This window comes from Pseudophryne corroboree, chromosome 12, assembly GCF_028390025.1.
Source record: "Pseudophryne corroboree isolate aPseCor3 chromosome 12, aPseCor3.hap2, whole genome shotgun sequence".
In the NCBI taxonomy this organism is placed as follows: Eukaryota; Metazoa; Chordata; class Amphibia; order Anura; family Myobatrachidae; genus Pseudophryne; species Pseudophryne corroboree.
The window spans coordinates 7,650,124-7,675,700 of record NC_086455.1 but is presented as its reverse complement, the minus strand read 5'-3'; the positions used below and the strand labels follow the sequence as shown (position 1 = coordinate 7,675,700).

The 25,577-nt window shown below is 46.9% G+C and overlaps 1 protein-coding gene across 1 annotated transcript; it reads right to left on the bottom strand.

Annotated features, from left to right (window-relative positions):
* Positions 1-12,844: 12,844 nt before the first annotated feature.
* LOC134980925 (DNA damage-regulated autophagy modulator protein 1-like) lies at positions 12,845-17,748 on the bottom strand. Its single transcript, XM_063947954.1, has 8 exons — positions 17,551-17,748; positions 17,338-17,405; positions 16,736-16,872; positions 16,011-16,182; positions 14,536-14,597; positions 14,347-14,430; positions 13,672-13,768; positions 12,845-13,246 (listed from the first exon to the last, which is right to left on the bottom strand). Exons 1-7 carry the CDS (start codon positions 17,676-17,678, stop codon positions 13,682-13,684), a joined length of 738 nt encoding a protein of 245 aa, XP_063804024.1. The 5' UTR covers positions 17,679-17,748; the 3' UTR covers positions 12,845-13,246; positions 13,672-13,681.
* Positions 17,749-25,577: the final 7,829 nt, after the last annotated feature.

The window sequence follows — 25,577 nt, the reverse complement described above, 5'->3', positions numbered from 1 at the left end:
TGGGTTACTAAAAAAAGAGAGAGAAAAAAGGGGTTGGAGCAGTTTTTCATGAAAACTGATCCAAATGCCCTTTATTACATTCAGGTGATACTAACATAATTTGAAAAGGGTGTGAAAACCCCAGTGTACCTCACAGAAAGAGATTTAACTATGGTAAATCTACCATAAATCTCTTTATATGGGATTACACCTGGTTGTAGGAGTTATTATATGGGAGATACGTGGGGATTACATCTGGTTGGAGGAATTATTATATGGTAGATACGTGGGGATTACACCTAGTTGTTGGAATTATTATTATATGGTAGATACGTGGGGATTACACCTGGTTGGAGGAATTATTATTATATGGTAGATACGTGGGGATTACACCTGGTTGGAGGAATTATTATATGGAAGATACCTGGGGATTACACCTGGTTGGAGGAGTTATTATATGGGAGATGTGTGGGGATTACACCTGGTTGGATTAGTTATTATATGGGAGAAATGTGGGGATCACACCTGGTATTATATGGGAGATATATGGGGATTACACCATTACACCTGGTCTGGTTGGAGGAATTATTATATGGGAGATAAGGGAGGATTACACCTGGTTGGAGGAATTATTATATGGGAGATATGTGGGGATTACACCTGGTCAGAGAAATTATTATATGGGAGATAAGTGAGGATTACACCCGGTCAGAGGAATTATTATACGGGAGATGTGTGGGGATTACACCTGGTCGGAGGAATTATTATATGGGAGATAAATGAGGATTACACCTGGTCAGAGAAATTATTATATGGGAGATGTGTGGGGATTACACCTGTTTGGATTAGTTATTATATGGGAGATATGTGGGGATTACACCTGGTCGGAGGAATTATTATATGGGAGATATGTGGGGATTACACCTGGTCAGAGAAATTATTATATGGGAGATATATGGGGGTTACACCTATTTGGATTAGTTATTATTTGGGAGATATGTGGGGATTACACCTGTTTGGAGTAATTATTATATGGGAGATACGTGGGGATTACACCTGTTTGGAGGAATTATTATATGGGAGATACGTGGGGATTACACCTGTTTGGAGGAATTATTATATGGGAGATACGTGGGGATCACACCTGGTCAGAGAAATTATTATATGGGAGATGTGTGGGGATTACACCTGTTTGGATTAGTTATTATATGGGAGATATGTGGGGATTACACCTGGTCGGAGGAATTATTATATGGGAGATATGTGGGGATTACACCTGGTCAGAGAAATTATTATATGGGAGATACATGGGGGTTACACCTATTTGGATTAGTTATTATTTGGGAGATATGTGGGGATTACACCTGTTTGGAGTAATTATTATATGGGAGATACGTGGGGATTACACCTGTTTGGAGGAATTATTATATGGGAGATACGTGGGGATTACACCTGTTTGGAGGAATTATTATATGGGAGATACGTGGGGATCACACCTGGTCGGAGGAATTATTATATGGGAGATACGTGGGGATTACACCTGTTTGGAGGAATTATTATATGGGAGATACGTGGGGATTACACCTGGTCAGAGGAATTATTATATGGGAGATATGTGGGGATCACACCTGGTTGGATGAATTATTATATGGGAGATACGTGGGGATAACACCTGTTTAGAGGAATTATTATATGGGAGATACGTGGGGATTACACCTGTTTGGAGGAATTATTATATGGGAGATACGTGGGGATCACACCTGTTCGGAGGAATTATTATATGGAAGATAAGTGAGGATTACACCTGGTCGGAGGAATTATTATATGGGAGATACGTGGGATTTACATACACCTGGTTGGAGGAATTATTATATGGAAAATACGTGGGGATCACACCTGGTCGGAGGAATTCTTGTATGGGAGATATGTGGGGATTACACCTGTTTGGAGGATTATTATATGGGAGATATGTGGGGATTACACCTGTTTGGAGGATTATTATATGGGAGATGTGTGGGGATTACACCTGTTTGGAGGATTATTATATGGGAGATGTGTGGGGATTACACCTGTTTGGAGGATTATTATATGGGAGATGTGTGGGGATTACACCTGTTTGGATTAGTTATTATATGGGAGATATGTGGGGATTACACCTGGTCGGAGGAATTATTATATGGGAGATATGTGGGGATTACACCTGGTCGGAGGAATTATTATATAGGAGATATATGGGGATTACACCTGTTTCGATTAGTTATTATATAGGAGATATATGGGGATTACACCTGTTTCGATTAGTTATTATATGGGAGATATGTGGGGATTACACCTGTTTGGATTTGTTATTATATGGGAGATATGTGGGGATTACACCTGGTCGGAGGAATTATTATATGGGAGATATGTGGGATTACATCTGGTCGGAGGAATTATTATATGGGAGATATGTGGGATTACACCTGTTTGGAGGATTATTATATGGGAGATGTGTGGGGATTACACCTGTTTGGAGGATTATTATATGGGAGATATGTGGGGATTACACCTGTTTTGGGGATTATTATATGGGAGATGTGTGGGGATTACATCTGGTCGGAGGAATTATTATATGGGAGATATGTGGGGATTACACCTGTTTGGAGGATTATTATATGGGAGATGTGTGGGGATTACACCTGTTTGGAGGATTATTATATGGGAGATATATGGGGATTACACCTGTTTGGAGGATTATTATATGGGAGATGTGTGGGGATTACACCTGTTTGGATTAGTTATTATATGGGAGATATGTGGGGATTACACCTGGTCGGAGGAATTATTATATGGGAGATATGTGGGGATTACACCTGTTTGGATTAGTTATTATATGGGAGATATGTGGGGATTACATCTGGTCGGAGGAATTATTATATGGGAGATATGTGGGGATTACACCTGGTCGGAGGAATTATTATATGGGAGATATGTGGGGATTACACCTGGTCGGAGGAATTATTATATGGGAGATACGTGGGGATTACACCTGGTCGAAGGAATTATTATATGGGAGATATGTGGGGATTACACCTGTTTGGATTAGTTATTATATGGGAGATATGTGGGGATTACATCTGGTCGGAGGAATTATTATATGGGAGATACGTGGGGATCACACCTGGTCGGAGTAATTATTATGTGGGAGATACGTGGGGATTACATCATGTTCATTGTACATCTGAAGCCCTTGCGTGGTAGGAGGTTCCTGGGAGAAATTTGTCAGATTTCTTATTCCCGAGTATTGAGAACCCAGAGACATAAGGACGTGCAGAAACTCTTCTTTTCTAGTCTTTCCTCTCATTCAACTGTAGCCGGCAATTACATATAATCGCTTCCAGATAACTGGCTGGAGAACAAAGCTGGAGAAGCAATTTCCAGCCATGTCCTAACGCTGAGAATCAGAAGGAGAACAGAACACTCAGCTGTTAACCCCTCTATGTCTGCCCGGGATGCGGCTACGGAATCTCAGGAGTAAGGGTGAAATTAATATATGTCTAATATATATAAATAAAGGTCACAACACCTAAGTGACTACGTATTATAATAATAATAATAATAATACTTTTATTTATATAACGCTTTTTCTCCAAAAGGACTCAAGGCGCTTTACAGACATCAAGAACAATGCACATAATACAGAAGATGTAAGTAATACAGCAATAGACAGGCCACACAGACATAAAAAGAAAACCTTTAGCACACAGAAAGCATAATGCAGGATTGGTGTAGGCATTTTGGGTAATAACTTCCATGGGTTGTGTATTCCACCCTCACAAGGTTCCAGATGAGGCAGCCATCTTGGGCGCACTGTGTAGGATTTTCCTGTGTGGAATAGTCCACTCCTAGAAGAGATGACACAAAATGGGGTGTTTGTGGCCTAATATTATAATGTTATGCTGCTAACTGGTAAAGTGCAGGACTGTAGGCCGGATCCAGGGATGGACGCACTAGTGATGTTGTACGCAGTGGAGAGATTGTTTGCACACTACTGTCTAAGCCGCATTACGCTAGTAACGGGGAAGGGGGGGGGGCGGGAGGGGGTAAAAACAAAGCCCCTCAAAAATGTGCCCCAAAACTTTTTTTTCTTTGTCTGAATCTCTTAAATTCATAACAAAATTAAATGTAGAAGTTGTCTCATTTCTGCTGGAGCTCAGGTGGTGGTGCCATTTACCAGTGGGCATGGGGAACTGAAGAGGAGGATCTAGCCAGACCTCTGTTCCAGGTAACCGCAGACCAATGAATGGTTGATACTTAGCCACTCACATGCCCTCATTCACCAGCCTCAGTATGGCTTTCACTGCCTTCAATCCATGGAAAGTGCACTCAACAAGGTCACCAACCACCTTCTCAGCGCTAAATCTTAGGATCAGTTTTCCATTCTCATCTTTCTTGAATCATCTGCTGCCTTTGACACTACTGACCACCCCTCACCTCAAACCCACCGCTCCTATGGGCTCTGTGACACATCCCTCTCATCTTTCTAACTGCCCCTTCTCTATCTCTACCTGCTACTCTGAGTGTCCCTCTCTTTCTTTTCATGTTGATCTTCTCCAAGGTTCTATACTTGGTCTCTTTCTCTTCTCACTCTACACCATCTCCATAAGAGATCTCATCAGCTCCTTTGGCTGACAATATACAAATCTACGTTTCCTTCCTCTCTGCGCTCAGTCTCATCTCCAACCGTCTCTCTACTATCTCTTCAAGGATGTCCCAGTTGTTTCTGCAGCTCAACAAGTCTTTAGACTGACACTATTGTCTTCCCTTCTCCAGGGTCCTCTTTCCTTCCCACCCAGGGCCGAAACTAGGATTTTTGTCACCCGGGGCAAGGTAGTCATTTGACACCCCCCACCCCCCCACCCCCCGCAAAAAAATAAATAAAAAATTCTTTTACAGTAAATAAATAAAAATAATAAAAATAAATAAATAAAAATATTTTATATATATATATATATATATATATATCTCTCTTTCAGAACTTTTTTACCTGAAAAATTGCCTTTTCTAACATAAATTTCATATCCAGGAAAAAGTGTCCCCATTTTACACAGTACGACAGGCAAGTGTCCCCATTCCCCATTTTACACATTGCAGCAGACAGGTGACCCCATTTTACACATTGCGGCAGACAGGTGTCCCCATTTTACACATTGCGGCAGGAAAAAGTGTCCCCATGTTACACATTGCGGCAGGCACGTGTCCCCATTTTACACAGTACGCTGGCAAGTGTCCCCATTTTACACATTGCGGCAGGAAAAAGTGTCCCCATTTTACACATTGCGGCAGGCACAGGTCCCCATTTTACACATTGCGGCAGGAAAAAGTGTCCCCATTTTACACATTGCGGCAGGCACAGGTCCCCATTTTACACATTGCGGCAGGTGGTGGAGGGAGAGAGAGAGAGAGAGGGCGGGATGTACTAAGATGTCTTACCGCTTCGAAGCATGTTAAAATCATCCTCAGCCTCCCGACGCTGTCATTCTTTCTAAGCAGTTTCTGCATCATGTTTCGATAGTGCATACAGTGCCTGCGGAGGACCAGTACAGCCAATGGAGTCAGGAAACAATACGAAGGTATCACGTGATGCAGAAACTGCTAGGAAAGAATGACAGCGCCGGGAGGCTGAGGAGGATTTTAACATGCTTCAGAGCGGTAAGAGGGTTATTAGTGCAGCGTAACATCTTAGTACATCCCGCCCAGAGAGAGGAAGGGAGAGGGGCTGACTTACATTTGAAGCGGTTCTCGCCGCTCTTCAGCCGCCTCTCCCTCCTCGTCTGCGCGGCTCCCCCTTCTCCCTCCTCCGGCGGGGTTTCGTGGAATGACGCGTTTGTGCCGTGACGTCACGACGCAATCGCGTCATTCCGCGAAACCCCGCCCCCCGAGCTGGGCACTCGGGAGAAGGGGGTTTCAAAGTCTAAAAGTGCCGCGGCGGGTGTTAGGGGGTCTCGGCGCCCCCTCCAATCCGGCGCCCAGGTCGCCTGCCCCCCTAGCCCCCCCCCTAGTTTCGGCCCTGTTCCCACCTCACTCTTTCTGTTGCTAACGCTATCCTCTCTCCTGTCCCTCAACTACGCTGCCTGGAGGTCATCCTTGACTCATCCATCTCCTTCACCCCCATCCCCCAACACGCATGCCATCTCCAAATCCTGCTGCTTTCCCCTCCACGATATCTCCAGGAACAGACCCTTCCTCACCCTGGAGACCACCAAATCACTTATTTATGTCTTGTCATCTCCTACCTGGACTACTGTAACCTCTACTCACTTCCTCTCTCTTTAAACCCTACCAGCCGTCCTCACACTCTTAACTCACACCTTCTGTCTTCCCTCCTCAACTCTTCCCAGTTCATCTCCCAGTTATACATCCACCCCATCCCTTTAGACTGTAAACCCTCACGAGCAGGGCCCTCCACCCTCTTGATTCCTTCTGTCCAGCCTCCCAGGCACAGGGTTCGAGTGCTGCTGGTAATAATTGTATCTCATTCCGCTGTATAATCTGTCACTGATTGATTTGTCCTCCTGTACTGCCTGTTTGATCACTTTTTTTCTCTCTCTGGTATTGGCTCTTTATTCTAATGTAACTGCCCTTGATAATATTAAGGAGCCCATTTAGCTTTGCGTGACCTACCACTTACACCTGGAGAGGCATAATGGGCGTATTACATAGGGCGAGGGTGAATTTGTGCAATGGTGAACACACGCAGACGCCTCTCCAAGCCGACTAATGTGTGAGTGCTTGAGGACATGACGATGGCTTGTGATTGGCTGATACGTGCTTTCTCTGTTGCTCATGCATATATTGGGGGAGATTCAAATGTTTGAAAAGTCAGTTGGGAGTCTGTTTTTTCCTATCTAATAGACAGACTCCCAACCGACTTTTCAAACATTTGAATCTCCCCCATTGTGTTTTTGTGTGCATATTTTAGAAGTTGCTTTTGCCTCGTTCCCAAGATGGAGGGAGAAATGTATGTGATGCGAGCCTGGCGTAAGAATGGGGCCAGTGGCGGATCCAGGGGGGGCACTCGGGCCCTTGCCCCCCCTGTCATTTATGGCCCCATCCGCCCCCCCCCCTCCGCTTGTGTCACTGAGACACGCTGCCGCTCAGTCCAGCGGCAGCGTGTCTCAGCTGTCAGGAGGAGAGCGCGGCTATCTGGCGGCATGTTGTGGACTTCAAACCAGCCGCCGGTTCGTGAGCCAATCAGAGCTCGTGGACCGGCAGCCAATCAGGAGCCGCCGGTCCGCGAGCTCTGATTGGCTCACGAACTGGCGGCTAGTTTGAAGTCCTACACGCCGCCAGACATAGCCGCGCTCTCCTCCTGACACCCTCAGAGCCGGCAGAGAAGCAGCAGCAGGACTGCTGTGGGGGCATTTGTATAGTATAACTGCTGTGGGGGCATTTGTATACCTGGCACTGTGGGGGCAATTGTTTACCTGGCACTGTGAGGGCAATTGTTTACCTGGCACTGTGGGGGCATTTGTATACCTGACACTGTGGGGGCATTTTTGGATCTGGCACTGTAGGGGCATTTTTGGATCTGGCACTGTAGGGGCATTTTTGGATCTGGCACCGTGGGGGCATTTGTGGATCTGGCACTGTGGGGGCATTTGTGGATCTGGCACTGTGGGGGCATTTGTGGATCTGGCACTGTGGGGGCAATTGTGGATCTGGCACTGTGGGTGCAATTGTGGATTTGGCACTGCACTATTGGGGGCATATGTCTGTGTATCACGTCTCATTTTAATTGGCCACACTCACTAAATGACTGCGGCATTACTACAGGCAACATTACTACTGGGGGCAATACGGGCATTGCATAAGGGGCACCACTACTATGGGGACTATATAAGGGGCACTACCAGTACAGTGGACATTGCATAATGAGCGCTACAACTGTGGGCATTGTATAAGAAGCGCCACCTCACATGCACCGAAGCCGCACGCAAATGTACTTCCCCTTCCATGGTGCCCCCCCTATCATTTTCTTCTGGATCCGCCCCTGAATGGGGCAGATCTGCACGCATATTGCAAGAGATGTTCATTTTGTGCCTGCAATCTGGAGCACAATTATGGACAGCTCAACCTTCTTGTAGGTATCAAATATAAAAATTCATTTAAAACAGTAACTTCATTATACAGTACGCCAACAAAAACTACGATGTAATAGAGAGAAAAAATATCCAAAATACTGTAATAAAGGATGAGGTGCCTTAGTTAGAATTACTGTGTTTGGAGAATGAAGTATACAGGAGACCTGACGCAGCCCAGAGGTGCCAGCCAGGGTGGAGCAGCCATCTTTAAAGAGCCAATGGCCCTCATTCCGAGTTGTTCGCTCGCAAGCTGCTTTTAGCAGCATTGCACACGCTAAGCCGCCGCCTACTGGGAGTGAATCTTAGCTTATCAAAATTGCGAACGAAAGATTTGCAATATTGCGAAAAGACTTCTCTGTGCAGTTTCTGAGTAGCTCGAGACTTACTCTTCCAGTGCGATCAGTTCAGTGCTTGTCGTTCCTGGTTTGACGTCACAAACACACCCAGCGTTTGCCCAGACACTCCTCCGTTTCTCCAGCCACTCCCGCGTTTTTCCCAGAAACTGTAGCGTTTTTGCAAACACTCCCATAAAACGGCTTGTTTCCGCCCAGAAACACCCACTTCCTGTCAATCATACTCCGATCTCCAGAACGAAGAAAAAACCTTGTAATGCCGTGAGTAAAATACCTAACTGCATAGCAAATTTACTTGGCGCAGTCGCAGTGCGAACATTGCGCATGCGCAATAAGCGGAAAATCGCTGCCATGCAAAAAAAAATACAGAGCGAACAACTCGGAATGACCACCCATGTGTAGACGCAGGAAAGGGAAATGGTTAATGCACCAGTCTAACACAAGAGTGCTGAATCAGAGGAGGAAGGACGAGTGGAGAGTAGCATGGTACGTGCTCCGGAGCAGAGAGCACACAGTGGGGCACGGATCCCAAATGACAGCGGAGAACACGCCAACTCTGGGAATAATGTGCTATATTATATATATTATTAATGTATTATATATACTGCATTCATGTTAATTACGCCATGTAATCGAATCGCTGGATGTCATGCAGATAAGACCTTTCCCTGTGTTCCAAAATGCCATTTGAGTACATTGGACCCGGCGTGAGGTAAGGCCTGTGTACCTACAGTGTCCCCAATCCATGCCTCCCCCAAGGCCCTGTCCAGCCACACTCAGAGGGTTTCCCTGCGTCATAGTATAAGGTAGCAGCTGGAGGGAACGAGGCATGATTGGGTTACAGCGCCAGCTACACCACCCTGTGCCCCTTACCCACATCACAGCCGTTCATACATTAAGATGGCACAACCACTGTGACACGAGGGTATTAGACGTTCAGTACAAGTGAACCCCACTTGATTTTATTTGTAAACGTCATAGCCACTACCTGGTGCTAAAATACTCTGTGACTGCTGTGCCACCCAGTCTAATTGCATCACAGAGTGGTCGGTCAATATTTACAAAGACTGGGAATAATTCTCTTATTTCTAATTGCACATAGTTTAAGCTTTTGTCACTTTTAGCATGCCTTAAAAAATATTTTTGTTTTGTGTGTATTATATAAAGGGTAACGGACGGCAAAAAGTAACATTTTCTGCTCTCGTACAGTTTAGGGTTAGGCTGTGGGGGATGGGGGGTGTGTGTGTGGAAGAGTTATGGTTAGGCTGTGGGGGGTGGTGTGGGGGGGGGAGTTAGTGTTAGGCTGCCTGGGGTGTGGATCATTGGCTCGACCACTATTGGTTGACAGTGACTAGATCGACACCTGAATAGGTCAACATGGTCATAGGTCAAAATGGGAAAGGTCGACATGGAAAAAGATTGCACATGAGTTTTGAAGAAAAAAAAAATGGTGTAATTTTCTTCGTACAGTGTCTGGGAACCCCAGTTAGTGTACTGTGTCCCTTCACTCGCCATGCTTCAGGCAAGGTGCCTCACTCCGCTACCGCTGCACTTGGCACAGGTTACCGTTTCCAATTGTAGTCCACCTGGATTGTAAAGTATGAAAAAGTTCTAAAAATGTGAAAAATTTGAAAAAAGCATGTCCACCTTTTCATGTGTCAGCCTTTGCCATGTCGACCTAGTGACCATGTCTACCTAATGACCATGCCAACCTAATGAGTGTCGCCCTAAGTGATGTCGACCTAAAGACTGGATACCGACTGCCTGGGGAGGTTAGGGTTAGGCTGTGGGAGAGTAAGGTTAGGCTGGGGAGGTTAGGGTTAGGCTGGGGAGGGTAAGGTTAGGCTGGGGAGGTTAGGGTTAGGCTGTGGGAGGGTAAGGTTAGGCTGGGGAGGTTAGGGTTAGGCTGGGGAGGGTAAGGTTAGGCTGGGGAGGTTAGGGTTAGGCTGTGGGAGTGTAAGGTTAGGCTGGGGAGGTTAGGGTTAGGCTGGTAAGGTTAGGGTTAGGCTGGTGAGGTTAGAGTTAGGCTGTGGGAGGGTAAGGTTAGGCTGGGGAGGTTAGGGTTAGGCTGTGGGAGGGTAAGGTTAGGCTGGGGAGGTTAGGGTTAGGCTGTGGGAGGGTAAAGTTAGGCCGGGGAGCTTAGGGTTAGGCTGTGGGAGGGTAAGGTTAGGCTGGGGAGGTTAGGGTTAGGCTGTGGGAGGGTAAGGTTAGGCTGGGGAGGTTAGGGTTAGGATGTGGGAGGGTAAGATTAGTCTGGGGAGGTTAGGGTTAGGCTGGGGAGGTTAGGGTTAGGCTGTGGGAGGATACGGTTAGGCTGGGGAGGTTAGGGTTAGGCTGTGGGAGGGTAAGGTTAGGCTGGGGAGGTTAGGGATAGGCTAGGGAGGTTAGGGTTAGGCCGTGGGAGGGTAAGGTTAGGCTGGGGAGGGTAAGGTTAGGCTGGTGAGGTTAGAGTTAGGCTGTGGGAGGGGGAGGTTAGGGTTAGGCTGTGGGAGGGTAAGGTTAGGCTGGGGAGCTTAGTGTTAGGCTGGGGAGGTTAGGGTTAGGCTGGGGAGTTTAGGGTTAGGCTGTGGGAGGTAAGGTTAGACTGGGGAGTTTAGGGTTAGGATGTGGGAGGGTAAGGTTAGGCTGGGGAGGTTAGGGTTAGGCTGGGGAGGTTAGGGTTAGGCTGTGGGAGGGTAAGCTTAGGCTGGTGAGGTTAGAGTTAGGATGTGGGAGGGTAAGGTTAGGCTGGGGAGGTTAGGGTTAGGCTGTGGGAGGGTAAGCTTAGGCTGGTGAGGTTAGAGTTAGGCTGTGGGAGGGTAAGGTTAGGCTGGGGAGGTTAGGGTTAGGCTGTGGGAGGGTAAGGTTAGGCTGGGGAGGTTAGGGTTAGGCTGTGGGAGGGTAAGGTTAGGCTGGAGAGCTTAGGGTTAGGCTGTGGGAGGGTAAGGTTAGGCTGGGGAGGTTAGAGTTAGGCTGTGGGAGGGTAAGGTTAGGCTGGGGAGGTTAGGGTTAGGCTGTGGGAGGGTAAGGTTAGACTGGGGAGGTTAGGGTTAGGCTGTGGGAGGGTAAGGTTAGGCTAGGGAGGTTAGGGTTAGGCTGTGGGAGGGTAAGGTTAGGCTAGGGAGGTTAGGGTTAGGCTGTGGGAGGGTAAGGTTAGGCTGGAGAGGTTAGGGTTAGGCTGTGGGAGGGCAAGGTTAGGCTGGGGAGGGTAGGGTTAGGCTGTGGGAGGGTAAAGTTAGGCTGGGGAGGTTAGGGTTAGGCTGTGGGAGGGTAAGGTTAGGCTGGTGAGGTTAGAGTTAGGCTGTGGGAGGGTAAGGTTAGGCTGGGGAGGTTAGAGTTAGGCTGTGGGAGGGTAAGGCTAGGCTGGGGAGGTTAGGGTTAGGCTGTGGGAGGGTAAGGTTAGGCTGGGGAGGTTAGGGTTAGGCTGTGGGAGGGTAAGGTTAGGCTAGGGAGGTTAGGGTTAGGCTATGGGAGGGTAAGGTTAGGCTGGGGAGGTTAGGGTTAGGCTGTGGGAGGGTAAGGTTAGGCTGGGGATGTTAGGGTTAGGATTAGGCTGCCAGGGGAGGTTAGAGGTAGCCCATGGGAGGAGGTTAGAGTTAAGGCCCCCATACATTACTGCGACTTGTCTGAGGCACAAGTCGGATCTGTTTTCTCTTGAACTCCCCCGGCAGCTCCTCGGGAGTGCTTCCATCCGATTTGGTACTTGATGTGCCATTTTTTACATGTGAATATCGCATGGGATATGTCTCATGCTGCTGCCGCTGTGTGGGTCGGTGGGAGCGTCCAGAGAAAAGCCACTCAAGTGAAAACAGATGTTTTAAGATTGGCAAAATGGTTTTGCATGTTACATGGACAACAAATAATTTTATTTGGTCCTGGGGAACCGACCCGTGGCACCCCTGCAAGAGGCACCCAGTTTAGGAATCACTAGTTTATATGCTTTACCATCCTGTGGTCACTAGGATGGTCCCTGTATTGTATATCAGTCACTAGAATGCTCCCTGTATTGTACAGCAGTCACTAAAATGCTCCCTGTATTGTATAGCAGTCACTAGAATGGTCCCTGTATTGTATAGCAGTCACTAGACTGGTCCCTGTATTGTATAGCAGTCACTAGAATGGTCTATTTATTGTATAGCAGTCATTAGAATGGTCTCTGCTTTGTCAGATATAGTGTTTTTGCACTGCATGTGCTGGTAGAAGAGCTGGGGCCACTTGCTTGTGTCTAGTCCCCAGGCTGAATGTTTCCAACCAGCCCCTGGCCAGGAGTGTGAGAATAGCTATTGTTATAAACATCACAAATATAGAACCTAAGAAAAAATTCTCAGTCTGTAAAATTAAATATAACTCTATATAAAAGAGACCCACAGACTTTAGATGATAGTTTCACATTATTTATTAACCAATCAATATATTATTTGTATTGCGGGAGGAAACCCACGCAAGAATGGGGAGTACACGCAAACTCCACACAGTTAGGGCCATGGTGGTAAATGAGCCCACGTTAGATTCTGCAGCATCCCCATCGCAACCTCTTCATCATCCACATATACTCCTACAGATGTTAGTTGCTGAGATATGGGCAGCATCTTTTCAATGTACTTGTTCATGTCTCTGCATGCAGCACATCCGTGCAGTATTGCGGCACTCTAACACAGTGGAGTGCGCAGGGTTAGGCGCGCAGTAGCACCTTTGTGATGTCATCCTGCCGGGCGCCACAATACTAGAGCAGGATTTAGCACTGGAGTACACTGCCCGCTAACAGTACTGGTGGTATTATCACTATTGGCGCAGTCTGCTGCTGAGGGAGATCTGTGAGAAACAGAAAGGAAAGCAGAGCGTGACATTAATGAGGAGCACATCTGTGATAATAAAGAGAAGCGGATCTGGGACTTATGACCGGGAGGGGCGGGGATAAGAGAGGGGGAATACATACTGTATGATTGGAATGACCGGCACTAGCAGGAGATAAATATGTGTCTGCTAGCATTTGTGGCCCCAGCACCGGGCAGGAGAAGAGAAGCAGATGGACGTATTTCTCTTACTCTGTAACTAAGTAGGTAGCGCCTGCCGGCAATAAGGTTCTCCAGCGATAGCCTTCCCCATGCACAGTCTATTTACCAAGACTCATGGCGCTACATACTGTATATGTACAGACAAAAGAGCCCCCAGAAGAGCGGATGGCCCTCCCACATCCCGCACCACCCTGGATACACTATGAATGTAGCGCTTGTTACCTGTAATTGCTCACGGGTATTCTGGCCCAGCATGAACCTTTTCCCTCGGGCATATCCAGTCCTGATCTAGTTTGCAGGTAAATTTCATACATAACAGCTGTTATAGGAGGAGAGGAAACAAAGAGAACACGTTACTATTGCAGCCTATTTATTTCAGCAAGTCAATGGAAATCTAATGGGAATATGTCATAATGATCTATATATATATGTATATATATACACAGTTGTGTAATAGTTCAGTGCTGGGGTTGTGTAGGGATAGATATTGGCTCCGTGCCCATTGATGGTTGACATTGAACGTAATAACATTATGGTCCATCAATGTAAGTAAAATATACAATGCTGTATCATCGATGGATTAACCATCGATAGTTCGGGCAAGCACACGCTGTATGAGCCAGAGTTGGGGGCGGGCTGGGCTGCTGATTGACAGCTGAGTCTGTCAAGTGTCAAATCAGCTAGATAGAACAGCGGAGGCCACCAATGGTGAGAGAACGGGCCAGGCCATCCCAAGGCCGGAGGTGGTCTTCTGACTGACAGCCGAGATCAGCCTGTCAGAAGGATTGCAGCTGCCGGAAGAGTCGCTACATCCGGCTAACACTGCACATGTAAATAACTGGCAAACAAAATCCCAGTAATTATATATATATATATACATTTATAAAGATATCATACCTGACACTCCGGGGTGTAGGTAAGAATGGTCAGCATGAGGGTAGTTACCCAGATCCATTCTCCAATTGCAGAGATAGTGTTGGCCTGTAATGAAAAAGAACACATGAGAAATGACACACGCGTGTTCCACTATACATAATTGGTAGACACTGATTACATACATGTAGAATGTAATAGGATTATACCTACCGGCAGTACACACACGATTCCTGGATGGCACAGTTTTACAGATGCGATGTAAGAGGCGGTCACTGAGAGGCGGATGTATTAAGGAAAACATCATTGTACTGTACAAATGCTTCATCAGGAAGAACAAAGATGTCTCACCCCCCCCCCCCCTCCCATAATGTCTAGCTGCATAGAGTGTAAGCTTGCGAGCAGGGCCTTCCTACCTCTATATATGTCTGTTTTTACCCAGTTTTGTTCTATTACTGTTGATCTAATTGTAAAGCGAAACGGAATATGCTGCACTATATAAGAAACTGTTATTAAATAATAAAAATAATAATAATAGCTGCAGGTACCAAGTAACACGCCAGATAGGGTTCTATATCCTATTCCCCAAGCCCGGTACTTCTCCCCTAACATTCTCCAGGGAGCATCTCCTCACATGCTGAGGGCCGCCCAGCACAGTGCAAAGCCGCCCAGCATGTGTGAGGCCGCCTCCCGATGCCTCAGCAATTAGATTGTGGACACATCGGAACTAAGATTGACACCTAGCAGCGCAGCCTTGCAGCACTGTCTGGCGGTCTGCCGCCATTTTTTTAAGCGGATCGGCTGCATTTGATGTCACGCAGTCACCCCCCAAAAAATGGTTGCGGATCCTGCTCCCTTTCAATCCACCCCGCCCCTGCAACAATGCCCTCTAATACAGGCATGTCAGCTCAATAACACACAGGGCAGGAGACAACAGAGGGGCGCTCACTCATTCTAAGAGGGGCCGCAGAAGCTGTAGACCAGAGATGCCACCTTATCACTTCTGTGCAGTCTGGAACTAAGGGGCCAATTTAACATTCAATATTTGTGGTGTATTCCCAGAGAACAGCCGTTTCCGGGGGATACCCCAAATGTTAGGTATCACCTCAATGTATGAAGGAGGGACTGCAGCGGGTATCTCCAATGTCAGCTGCAGCCCCACCATTTCCGCCTGCAGCTGCAGGCCCCATAGGTTTGTATGAGGGATGCGGTTTGGCCCCCGCAGCTAACTCCATCTGAAGATGGCATTGTACTGCTGTAGGCTATGTAGCCCATACTTGCCTACCTGACCCTCTCCATGAGGAGAAAATGCTCTGTTCCTGGACTGTCCTGGTAATGTATGATTGCCATCACCTGTGCTGAGCTAGGTAATTGATAAGAAAGGTGTTTCACCACAGGTGATGGCAATCATACATTACCAGGAAAGTCCAGGAGCAGAGCATTTTCTCCCTCATGGAGAGGGTCAGGTAGGCAAGTATGATGTAGTCCTCACCAGCAATGGCCGCCGCACATGCGCTGTCAGTGGAGTCCCACTACCGCTCCAAGCACATCGCTGGGCGGGCCCTGTGAGTATATTTATGGGGGTGAGGGAGACATTCTCCATAGAGTAGTAGGGAGGAAGGGCCGGAGGGGGCGGGAACATCTGATCACACACGTCTGTCACATGGTCTATCACATGGAAAGGATACATGTCAGAGAAGTTATTATCGCCATCGCGCATATCACGCTTCTGAGGCGCCTGAGGTGTTTGCTGCACTGGGACACTGTGTACAGGAAGAAGGCCTGGCACATGCTGTACATGGTGCCTGGAACAATTGCCAGCAATGTCCCTATGAGGTGCAGAGTTGGATATGGCTTCACCTGAAATAAAAGCAGACACGGCGTATGTGAGCTTATCATTCAGTATTGTCATTGTATACAATTATCCGGTAAATGTTACGCAGGTCGTCCAGGCTGCATCATAACATACAGGGCCTGTTACTGAGTCGCATGGAGAAGTGCACGCAGCGCCACCTACTGGCGGTCACCCATCTGTGACTATATACAAATGCAGCTACAAGCTCCTCCCAGTCACTGCCCCCAGGAACGCCCATCAGTATTCTGTTACTATTATTCTGATAAATCAGTGATATCGCCGCTGCTACCTCTGGGTTATCGCTGTGTAATGCCGTCCTCACAGTCCGCTATGGGGACAGCACGGCTGAGCAATGTATGAAGTACCGGACAGCATAACCTCAGCTCAGGACGGTGCCACGCTTATACACAGCTGATAAGGGGACTATGTTACGGCTTCCCATCCATTAGCCTGGGTACCATATAATCAGCGATGGATGGGAGGGGAGTGTGGGGGGGAGGGGGGAGGGGAGTGGGGGGGGGGGGGTTATTATAAGATGCCTTTGTTGAGTTTACAAACCTGAAAAATGCCAAGAATCATCATTCCTGCACAGGTTGTCCATCCAGCCAGGAGAAGGATAATCTGCGCAATAGGGCGCCCGTTTTCACTGCTAAGTACAGTCATGCGCTTGTACATTACGTACATGGTCAGTACCCCTGAAACAGCGACAATAAATCATATCAGCCCATCAGTTTTACATTAGTTCCTAAAGAACAATACCATAACAATGGCGCACACAGGGGGGGAGTCTGAGTACCTAAGATGGGTATGTGTTTGTATGTATGTATGTATGTATGTATGTATGCGTGTGTGTGCTCTATGTGTATATGTATGTACTAATGTGTGTGTACATATATATATTTATATTTATCCTGTATATGTATATATAAATAGTGAGGGATAGAGATGTTAGAGATCATGAAACATCTGCTCCAGTTGCTATAGGCAACTTCTCTACTCTGTTCACTGCTCGATACATCAACTGCCAAGGGGAGATGTATCAAGTTTTGAAGAGAGATGACAATTAGGAGCTGATTGGTTGCTGCTTTATCTTTCTACATTTTATCACTATATATATATATATATATATATATATATATATATATATAAAAGACACTTACCAAGGACCGCAGAGATGCAAAACACGACTGTGAAAACCACGGACTCGGGATAGTATGCTCCGGTACTACTGTGAAGAGAATAAACATAGAAGTGTATATTATTCCTGCACAGTGACTGTGTGATTTATATTTCCGCATTACCCAGGCCTTGCCATGCGCTCTGTCTGTGTATTACAGCCTGATATATTACTATATTATTAGTACATAGCTTACCAGATATAGGGTACAAGTTCCTGTAAATGTCCTCCAATTAGGGTCATGCATAGGGTGGTGATGACACCTACACACATCCACGTTACCCAGAGGCAGGGTAAGAACGCTAAACTAGGGATTTCCATCATATGATCAGAGTAATCCACTATACGTCTCGTTCTCTCGCTCCTTTACTACCTATCAAAAGGAAAACTGTATTTCCAGCACATACTAAGGATCACAGCAGTGATGTCATAAAGCTCAGTGATGTCATAGTTGTGTCGCATACAGGAATTTGCATATTTAGGGGGACATTTATTAAGCAGTGATAAGAGCGGAGAAGTGAGCCAGTGAGAAGTGATCAACCAATCAGCAGCTCTGTATAATTTTATAGTATGTAAATTATAGATGTTACTTCAGTGCTGATTGGTTGCCATGGGCAACTTCTCCACTGGCTCACTGGTACTTTATCTCTCCTCACATATATGACCGTTACACGTCACAGGTTTGCTAGGCGCTGGTTACACAGAGCACTATTTTTCTGGAACAACTTTGCGCACCCTGATAAATATTACATTGCTGGCAGATAGGGCTTTCTATATTTATTGAGGTGACGCAAATTATATATTTTTAGTTTAAATGCCTTATATAGGAAAGGAGAGACTCTGATGTCATTAGTGCAAGTGTAGAAAGTTACCCCAAAGCAGGGGTACCACCTGTATGTACTTTATATCAGGTATGACACAGAAATAAAGATCTATTTTACTTGTAAGAATTGTGTTTCTGGTTGTTCCATAGAATAGAACACAACTGACTTTAGTATAACTGATCAGCAAGGAGGCTCTGACTTAGGGCCTAAATGTGCAGCTGCAATTTATGTACAATAGATCCCGTTTCGCATTCAGACTGTAAACTAACAATCACTCTACCTGTGACTTTCTATCATTCCCCCTCTTCTTCTTCTTCTGACTTCTCAGAAATATTCCACAGAATCACGTTTGCTCCATGGTAACCTTGATAATATTACTTTGCCGACTGTGTGCTATGGTTACTGCATTATATGCAATGTAACAAAGGGCCCGAACAAGGCTCCTTGGCCCGCCATCCCTGCGCATGTGCATCATGACATCACTGAACATGTGTCTGGGGCAGGAAAATTGGCCTAAAGTTGCTTGTATTATTGCCAGTACAGTTCCCTGTATTGTATAGCAGTTATTAGAATGGTCTCTGTATTGTATATCAGTCATTACAATGGTCCATGTATTGTATAGCAGTCACTAGAATGGTCCCTGTATTGTATATCAGTCACTAGAATGGCCCCTGCATTGTATAGCAGTCACTAGAATGGTCCCTGTATTGTATAGCAATCACTAGAATGTTTCCTGTATTGTATAGCAGTCACTAGAAAGGTCTCTGTATTGTATATCAGTTACTAGAATGGTCCCTGTACTGTATAGCAGTCACTAGAATGGTCCCTCTATTGTATAGAAGTTACTAGAATGGTCCCTGTATTGTATATTAGTCACTAGAATGCTCCCTGTATTGTATAGCAGTCACTAAAATGCTCCCTGTTTTGTATAGCAGTCACTAGAATGGTCCCTGTAGCATATATCAGTCACTAGAATGGTTCCTGTATTGTATAGCAGTTACTAGAATTAGAGATGAGCGGGTTCGGTTCCTCGGAATCCGAACCCGCCCGAACTTCAGTTTTTTTTACACAGGGCCGAGCGACTCGGATCTTCCCGCCTTGCTCGGTTAACACGAGCGCGCCCGAACGTCATCATCCCGCTGTCGGATTCTCGCGAGGCTCGGATTCTATCGCGAGACTCGGATTCTATATAAGGAGCCGCGCGTCGCCGCCATTTTTCACACGTGCATTGAGATTGATAGGGAGAGGACGTGGCTGGCGTCCTCTCCGTTTAGAGTGACTAGAGTACTAGAGAGAGACACAAATTTTGGGGAGCATATAGGAGCAGTACTACTTGCTGCTGATAGTGTGACCAGTGACCAGTGCCACCAGTTTAATTAATCCGTTCTCTGCCTGAAAAAAAACGATACACAGTGTGACACAGTCACACATACCATATCTGTGCTCAGCCCAGTGTGCTGCATCATATACTGTATATCATTATCTGACTGCACTTAAGTACAGTGCACACTTTTGCTGCCAGAGTGCCACTGCCAGTGTGACTGACCAGTGACCACTGACCACCAGTATTGTGATTGTCTGCTGACCACCAGTATATTGTGATTGTCTGCCTGAAAAAGTTAAACACTCGTCGTGTGGTGTTTTTATAAACGCATTCTGCAGACAGTGTCCAGCAGGTCCGTCATTACATAATATATATCTGTCCGGCTGCAGTACTAGTGTGATATATATATATATATTTTAATTTTATCTCATTATCATCCAGTCTATATTAGCAGCAGACACAGTACGGTAGTCCACGGCTGTAGCTACCTCTGTGTCGGCAGTCGCTCGTCCATCCATAATTGTATACCACCTACCCGTGTTTTTTTTTTTCTATCTTCTTGATACTAGTAGCTTACTTTAGGAGTCTGCAGTGCTGAGTCTGACAGACAGTGTCCAGCAGGTCCGTCATTACATAATATATATACCTGTCCGGCTGCAGTACTAGTGTGATATATATATATATATATTTTAATTTTATCTCATTATCATCCAGTCTATATTAGCAGCAGACACAGTACGGTAGTCCACGGCTGTAGCTACCTCTGTGTCGGCAGTCGCTCGTCCATCCATAATTGTATACCACCTACCCGTGGTTTTTTTTTTTTCTATCTTCTTGATACTAGTAGCTTACTTTAGGAGTCTGCAGTGCTGAGTCTGACAGACAGTGTCCAGCAGGTCCGTCATTACATAATATATACCTGTCCGGCTGCAGTACTAGTGTGATATATATATATATTTTAATTTTATCTCATTATCATCCAGTCTATATTAGCAGCAGACACAGTACGGTAGTCCACGGCTGTAGCTACCTCTGTGTCGGCAGTCGCTCGTCCATCCATAATTGTATACCACCTACCCGTGGTTTTTTTTTTTTCTATCTTCTTGATACTAGTAGCTTACTTTAGGAGTCTGCAGTGCTGAGTCTGACAGACAGTGTCCAGCAGGTCCGTCATTACATAATATATATACCTGTCCGGCTGCAGTACTAGTGTGATATATATATATATTTTAATTTTATCTCATTATCATCCAGTCTATATTAGCAGCAGACACAGTACGGTAGTCCACGGCTGTAGCTACCTCTGTGTCGGCAGTCGCTCGTGCATCCATAAGTATACTAGTATCCATCCATCTCCATTGTTTACCTGAGGTGCCTTTTAGTTGTGCCTATTAAAATATGGAGAACAAAAATGTTGAGGTTCCAAAATTAGGGAAAGATCAAGATCGACTTCCACCTCGTGCTGAAGCTGCTGCCACTAGTCATGGCCGAGACGATGAAATGCCAGCAACGTCGTCTGCCAAGGCCGATGCCCAATGTCATAGTACAGAGCATGTAAAATCCAAAACACCAAATATCAGTAAAAAAAGGACTCAAAAATCTAAAATAAAATTGTCGGAGGAGAAGCGTAAACTTGCCAATATGCCATTTACCACACGGAGTGGCAAGGAACGGCTGAGGCCCTGGCCTATGTTCATGGCTAGTGGTTCAGCTTCAGATGAGGATGGAAGCACTCAGCCTCTCGCTAGAAAAATGAAAAGACTCAAGCTGGCAAAAGCACCGCAAAGAACTGTGCGTTCTTCGAAATCCCAAATCCACAAGGAGGGTCCAATTGTGTCGGTTGCGATGCCTGACCTTCCCAACACTGGACATGAAGAGCATGCGCCTTCCACCATTTGCACGCCCCCTGCAAGTGCTGGAAGGAGCACCCGCAGTCCAGTTCCTGATAGTCAGATTGAAGATGTCAGTGTTGAAGTACACCAGGATGAGGAGGATATGGGTGTTGCTGGCGCTGGGGAGGAAATTGACAAGGAGGATTCTGATGGTGAGGTGGTTTGTTTAAGTCAGGCACCCGGGGAGACACCTGTTGTCCGTGGGAGGAATATGGCCATTGACATGCCTGGTGAAAATACCAAAAAAATCAGCTCTTCGGTGTGGAAGTATTTCAACAGAAATGCGGACAACATTTGTCAAGCCGTGTGTTGCCTTTGTCAAGCTGTAATAAGTAGGGGTAAGGATGTTAACCACCTCGGAACATCCTCCCTTATACGTCACCTGCAGCGCATTCATAATAAGTCAGTGACAAGTTCAAAAACTTTGGGCGACAGCGGAAGCAGTCCACTGACCAGTAAATCCCTTCCTCTTGTAACCAAGCTCACGCAAACCACCCCACCAACTCCCTCAGTGTCAATTTCCTCCTTCCCCAGGAATGCCAATAGTCCTGCAGGCCATGTCACTGGCAATTCTGACGAGTCCTCTCCTGCCTGGGATTCCTCAGATGCATCCTTGCGTGTAACGCCTACTGCTGCTGGCGCTGCTGTTGTTGCTGCTGGGAGTCGATGGTCATCCCAGAGGGGAAGTCGTAAGCCCACTTTTACTACTTCCACCAAGCAATTGACTGTCCAACAGTCCTTTGCGAGGAAGATGAAATATCACAGCAGTCATCCTGTTGCAAAGCGGATAACTGAGGCCTTGACAACTATGTTGGTGTTAGACGTGCGTCCGGTATCCGCCGTTAGTTCACAGGGAACTAGACAATTTCTTGAGGTAGTGTGCCCCCGTTACCAAATACCATCTAGGTTCCACTTCTCTAGGCAGGCGATACCGAGAATGTACACGGACGTCAGAAAAAGACTCACCAGTGTCCTAAAAAATGCAGTTGTACCCAATGTCCACTTAACCACGGACATGTGGACAAGTGGAGCAGGGCAGGGTCAGGACTATATGACTGTGACAGCCCACTGGGTAGATGTATGGACTCCCGCCGCAAGAACAGCAGCGGCAGCACCAGTAGCAGCATCTCGCAAACGCCAACTCTTTCCTAGGCAGGCTACGCTTTGTATCACCGGTTTCCAGAATACGCACACAGCTGAAAACCTCTTACGGCAACTGAGGAAGATCATCGCGGAATAGCTTACCCCAATTGGACTCTCCTGTGGATTTGTGGCATCGGACAACGCCAGCAATATTGTGTGTGCATTAAATATGGGCAAATTCCAGCACGTCCCATGTTTTGCACATACCTTGAATTTGGTGGTGCAGAATTATTTAAAAAACGAGAGGGGCGTGCAAGAGATGCTGTCGGTGGCCAGAAGAATTGCGGGACACTTTCGGCGTACAGGCACCACGTACAGAAGACTGGAGCACCACCAAAAACGCCTGAACCTGCCCTGCCATCATCTGAAGCAAGAAGTGGTAACGAGGTGGAATTCAACCCTATATATGCTTCAGAGGTTGGAGGAGCAGCAAAAGGCCATTCAAGCCTATACAATTGAGCACGATATAGGAGGTGGAATGCACCTGTCTCAAGCGCAGTGGAGAATGATTTCAACGTTGTGCAAGGTTCTGCTGCCCTTTGAACTTGCCACACGTGAAGTCAGTTCAGACACTGCCAGCCTGAGTCAGGTCATTCCCCTCATCAGGCTTTTGCAGAAGAAGCTGGAGACATTGAAGGAGGAGCTAACACGGAGCGATTCCGCTAGGCATGTGGGACTTGTGGATGGAGCCCTTAATTCGCTTAACAAGGATTCACGGGTGGTCAATCTGTTGAAATCAGATCACTACATTTTGGCCACCGTGCTCGATCCTAGATTTAAAACCTACCTTGGATCTCTCTTTCCGGCAGACACAAGTCTGCTGGGGTTCAAAGACCTGCTGGTGAGAAAATTGTCAAGTCAAGCGGAACGCGACCTGTCAACATCTCCTCCTTCACATTCTCCCGCAACTGGGGGTGCGAGGAAAAGGCTCAGAATCCCGAGCCCACCCGCTGGCGGTGATGCAGGGCAGTCTGGAGCGACTGCTGATGCTGACATCTGGTCCGGACTGAAGGACCTGACAACGATTACGGACATGTCGTCTACTGTCACTGCATATGATTCTCTCCCCATTGAAAGAATGGTGGAGGATTATATGAGTGACCGCATCCAAGTAGGCACGTCAGAAAGTCCGTACTTATACTGGCAGGAAAAAGAGGCAATTTGGAGGCCCTTGCACAAACTGGCTTTATTCTACCTAAGTTGCCCTCCCACAAGTGTGTACTCCGAAAGAGTGTTTAGTGCCGCCGCTCACCTTGTCAGCAATCGGCGTACGAGGTTACTTCCAGAAAATGTGGAGAAGATGATGTTCATTAAAATGAATTATAATCAATTCCTCCGTGGAGACATTGACCAGCAGCAATTGCCTCCACAAAGTACACAGGGAGCTGAGATGGTGGATTCCAGTGGGGACGAATTGATAATCTGTGAGGAGGGGGATGTACACGGTGATATATCGGAGGATGATGATGAGGTGGACATCTTGCCTCTGTAGAGCCAGTTTGTGCAAGGAGAGATTAATTGCTTCTTTTTTGGTGGGGGTCCAAACCAACCCGTCATTTCAGTCACAGTCGTGTGGCAGACCCTGTCACTGAAATGATGGGTTGGTTAAAGTGTGCATGTCCTGTTTATACAACATAAGGGTGGGTGGGAGGGCCCAAGGACAATTCCATCTTGCACCTCTTTTTTCTTTAATTTTTCTTTGCGTCATGTGCTGTTTGGGGAGTATTTTTTTGAAGGTCCATCCTGCGTGACACTGCAGTGCCACTCCTAGATGGGCCAGGTGTTTGTGTCGGCCACTAGGGTCGCTTAGCTTACTCACACAGTCAGCTACCTCATTGCGCCTCTTTTTTTCTTTGCGTCATGTGCTGTTTGGGGAGTGTTTTTTGGAAGGGCCATCCTGCGTGACACTGCAGTGCCACTCCTAGATGGGCCAGGTGTTTGTGTCGGCCACTAGGGTCGCTTAGCTTACTCACACAGCTACCTCATTGCGCCTCTTTTTTTCTTTGCGTCATGTGCTGTTTGGGGAGTGTTTTTTGGAAGGGCCATCCTGCGTGACACTGCAGTGCCACTCCTAGATGGGCCAGGTGTTTGTGTCGGCCACTAGGGTCGCTTAGCTTACTCACACAGCTACCTCATTGCGCCTCTTTTTTTCTTTGCGTCATGTGCTGTTTGGGGAGTGTTTTTTGGAAGGGCCATCCTGCGTGACACTGCAGTGCCACTCCTAGATGGGCCAGGTGTTTGTGTCGGCCACTAGGGTCGCTTAGCTTACTCACACAGCTACCTCATTGCGCCTCTTTTTTTCTTTGCGTCATGTGCTGTTTGGGGAGTGTTTTTTGGAACGGCCATCCTGCGTGACACTGCAGTGCCACTCCTAGATGGGCCAGGTGTTTGTGTCGGCCACTAGGGTCGCTTAGCTTACTCACACAGCTACCTCATTGCGCCTCTTTTTTTCTTTGCGTGATGTGCTGTTTGGGGAGTGTTTTTTGGAAGGGCCATCCTGCGTGACACTGCAGTGCCACTCCTAGATGGGCCAGGTGTTTGTGTCGGCCACTAGGGTTGCTTAGCTTACTCACACAGCTACCTCATTGCGCCTCTTTTTTTCTTTGCGTCATGTGCTGTTTGGGGAGTGTTTTTTGGAAGGGCCATCCTGCGTGACACTGCAGTGACACTCCTAGATGGGCCAGGTGTTTGTGTCGGCCACTAGGGTCGCTTAGCTTACTCACACAGCTACCTCATTGCGCCTCTTTTTTTCTTTGCGTCATGTGCTGTTTGGGGAGTGTTTTTTGGAAGGGCCATCCTGCGTGACACTGCAGTGCCACTCCTAGATGGGCCAGGTGTTTGTGTCGGCCACTAGGGTCGCTTAGCTTAGTCATCCAGCGACCTCGGTGCAAATTTTAGGACTAAAAATAATATTGTGGACTTCCGGTTCCGGGACCCATGGAGTGAGTCTCTCATCGCCGGAGCTCCGTCCTACAGCCCGCCGCACTGAACCTTTTCAAGGCTGCTACAGCCTCCACACCGCCCAGATTACCCCTGGTGA